At 37.5% G+C, this 2,782-nt stretch overlaps 1 protein-coding gene across 1 annotated transcript; it reads right to left on the bottom strand.

Annotated features, from left to right (window-relative positions):
* Positions 1-266: 266 nt before the first annotated feature.
* Positions 267-1,646, bottom strand: LOC143019323 (protein FAM200C-like). The gene has a single exon (XM_076174962.1). The coding sequence runs from the start codon at positions 1,644-1,646 to the stop codon at positions 267-269; it is 1,380 nt and encodes a 459-aa protein (XP_076031077.1).
* Between the last annotated feature and the right edge of the window lie 1,136 nt (positions 1,647-2,782).

The following is a 2,782-nucleotide window of genomic DNA, read 5'->3' as shown; positions in this document are numbered from 1 at the left end:
TCTACCAAATATGACGTTAGAAAAGCAATAAAATATATCTTCACCTTGTTCGATAATACTGGACAGAAGTCAGAGATCTTTTTTTGTAGCCAAAAGTCTTGATACGATTTCTTGAACTTCGGACTTAGCTCACTGTCGTTTTGGATTGCAATTAATTCTTCCTCTGCCTCTCTTGTTTCTTCACTGCTGACATCTAAGAATGGATTGATTACCCAGTCTGGTATTTTTACCAATAAAATATCCTGAAATCTTTCAGAGATGTCTCTTTACAACTCTTCTAGGTGAGAGCAATACACTTGAAGGTCATCATCTGATATACTCTTTTCTTTATCCAATTCACAGAGGCTTGGAAACTGGTAGAGTTCATGACGGCTTAAGTTTCGTTTGAATAACTTACACTTAGACAGGAAGGTGGAGATAGCAGATTTGACTTTGATAAGGTTGACATCATTTCCTTGCAACTGCAAATTAACTTCATTGAATTTTGTGAATATATCTGACAAATAAGCAATGTCATTCTTGATGTTTTTTAGATCATCACAGAGCCCACTATTAGACTCTTGGAAAAATTCTACAACTGTATCAAACAAAGAATAGAAACGTTTCAGGCAGTTTCCCTTTGATAGCCATCTAACTTCTGTGTGTAGCAATAAACGTTCAAACTCTTCATCATTATCAATGCAAAGCTGTCGAAACAGTCTGGAATTGAGAGAATGTACCTTGATCTTATTTACTGCTGTGATAACAATATTCATTGATTTGTGAAGTCGACCACTTAGGTTTTTTGCTACCAGATGCTGCCTGTGGATTACACAATGCACCGTAAGAACACCAGGTACGGCTTTTTTCAAGAAACTGATGAAGCCACGATGACGACCTATCATGGATGGTGCTCCATCTGTTGCACACGCAAGAATGTTAGAAAGTGGGATGTTTTTCTCTTTGAAAAAATTCTCAACAACATTAAATACCGACTCTCCTTTAGTGTCTGTTTTGAGTTGTCTTGCAAATAACAGTTCTTGAACCAACTTTTCATCTTTGATAAAACGAACATAAGCGAGAAGCAAAGATTCATTTCCTGGTAGAGTGGACTCATCTAACTGCAAGCTAAATTCTGTTGTGGCAAGAATGTTGCACAATGCTTCTTCAGTGTTTTCAGCCATTTCATCTACTCTTCTTTGAACCGAGTTATCACTGAGAGGTATAACTTTTATAATTTGGTCAGGTGACTTATGTACAACTGTGTGCAGAACCTCTCTTACTGCAGGCAGAATAAGTTCCTCCCCAATCGTATGAGGCTTACCAGATCTAGCAATCAGCAAAGATATGTTGTATGAAGCACGCAAACCGTTAGTGGATTGTTGTGAAGTGCTAGAAAACATATTTACAATAGTTTTTCGTTTCTGGAACTTTTCTCGAAGTGACTGAAAATATGCTATATTTTTGTCTGCTTTATCAGAGTGTATTTTTGTCAAATGTTCCAAAAGTCTCGAAGGTTTCATGGCTTCGTTTGAAAACACTTTCTCACACAGCAGACACATACCTGTAGGTAGCTGTTGGTTCTGTGGTGCCGATACAAATCCATATTTCAGATATTCCACGCTATACTGCCTACAATTCTTTTTTGCTTGTTGTTGGGTTGCCATCCTTTATTCTGGAAAAAAAAAATACCATTTAAGAAATATATATATATATATATATATATATATATATATATATATATATATATATAAATGCTTAATATAGAGTACATATGTAATATATAAAGGTAAAGGTAAAGCTTAGGTGTGTGTATGTGTGTGTAGGTAGGCTATGTCTGTATGTTTGTGTATGTTTCTGTGTATATGTCTGTGTGTGTGGGTGGAGGGGTTTGAGTGAATGAATGTGTGTGTGTGCGTACGTGCGTGTGTTCATGAAATAGTATGAACATGTATGAACACTTTGCTAGAAATGGAAAGATATGCCAAAAAGCCTATCAGAACTAACCTAACCTATTCAGGTTTAGCTTTTGTGGAGAAAGAAAAAATAGAAAAATAAATCTCAAGTTTGTTGCCTTCCGAGGTTTCGAATGCTTCCGACTTTTAGTATACACTGCACAGTAACTCTTTTAAACCCTTTAGTAGTGTTCTTACATTAATAGACTCCTATTCTGTCACATCTTTAGTATATTAAAAAATTCTGAATATTACAAGATTGAAATTAAAGTGAAATGTTCACATACCTGAGACGAGCTTTGGAGTCGGACCATGTAGCGTAGTTGTTTGTTGACTGTGAGATTGATCAGTTTGACAAGCGCTATTTATACAGAAACATGACAGAATTTTCTACTGAAAGTAAGTTCCATGAGGGGTAAGAATTGCAGGATTAATGGATGAAATATTTGACCGTGAGTCACCTATTACAAAGGAACACCGACAATTGCTTTTATCGGAACCAGGTCAGTTCCAGTTGGATGTGATTAAAAGATGAGACCCCTTAATCCTCAGGTAAAAGAGCGGCATATCTTTTGAAATTTTATATTTATAATTTTTATTACTTGTATGATTTTTGACGGTTGCCGCCAACAGTTTGGGACGACGGTGTAAGTACTGTAGCAGCTACAGCTGCTACACTGTCGCCACCAACCGCCTATTTTTTGGTTACCGCCCCCCAACTGCCTATTTATGCGTTACCGCCCCCCAACCGCCCCTTTTTGCGTTACCGCCCCCCGATATCAAAGCACCGCCCCCAGGGGGGCGGTACTGCCCACTTTGGGAAACGATGATCTAGCCTAACATCAATA

The sequence above is a fragment of the Oratosquilla oratoria genome, chromosome 37, assembly GCF_046742065.1.
Source record: "Oratosquilla oratoria isolate Oo_2021 chromosome 37, ASM4674206v1, whole genome shotgun sequence".
In the NCBI taxonomy this organism is placed as follows: domain Eukaryota; kingdom Metazoa; phylum Arthropoda; class Malacostraca; order Stomatopoda; family Squillidae; genus Oratosquilla; species Oratosquilla oratoria.
Note: the sequence above shows the minus strand (reverse complement) of the source record. Positions and strands in the feature narration are given on the sequence as shown.

Bases quoted from the DNA above. Each gene is read 5' to 3' on its own strand.
- LOC143019323 (XM_076174962.1), bottom strand. From the start codon at position 1,646: ATGGCAACCCAACAACAAGCAAAAAAGAATTGTAGGCAGTATAGCGTG.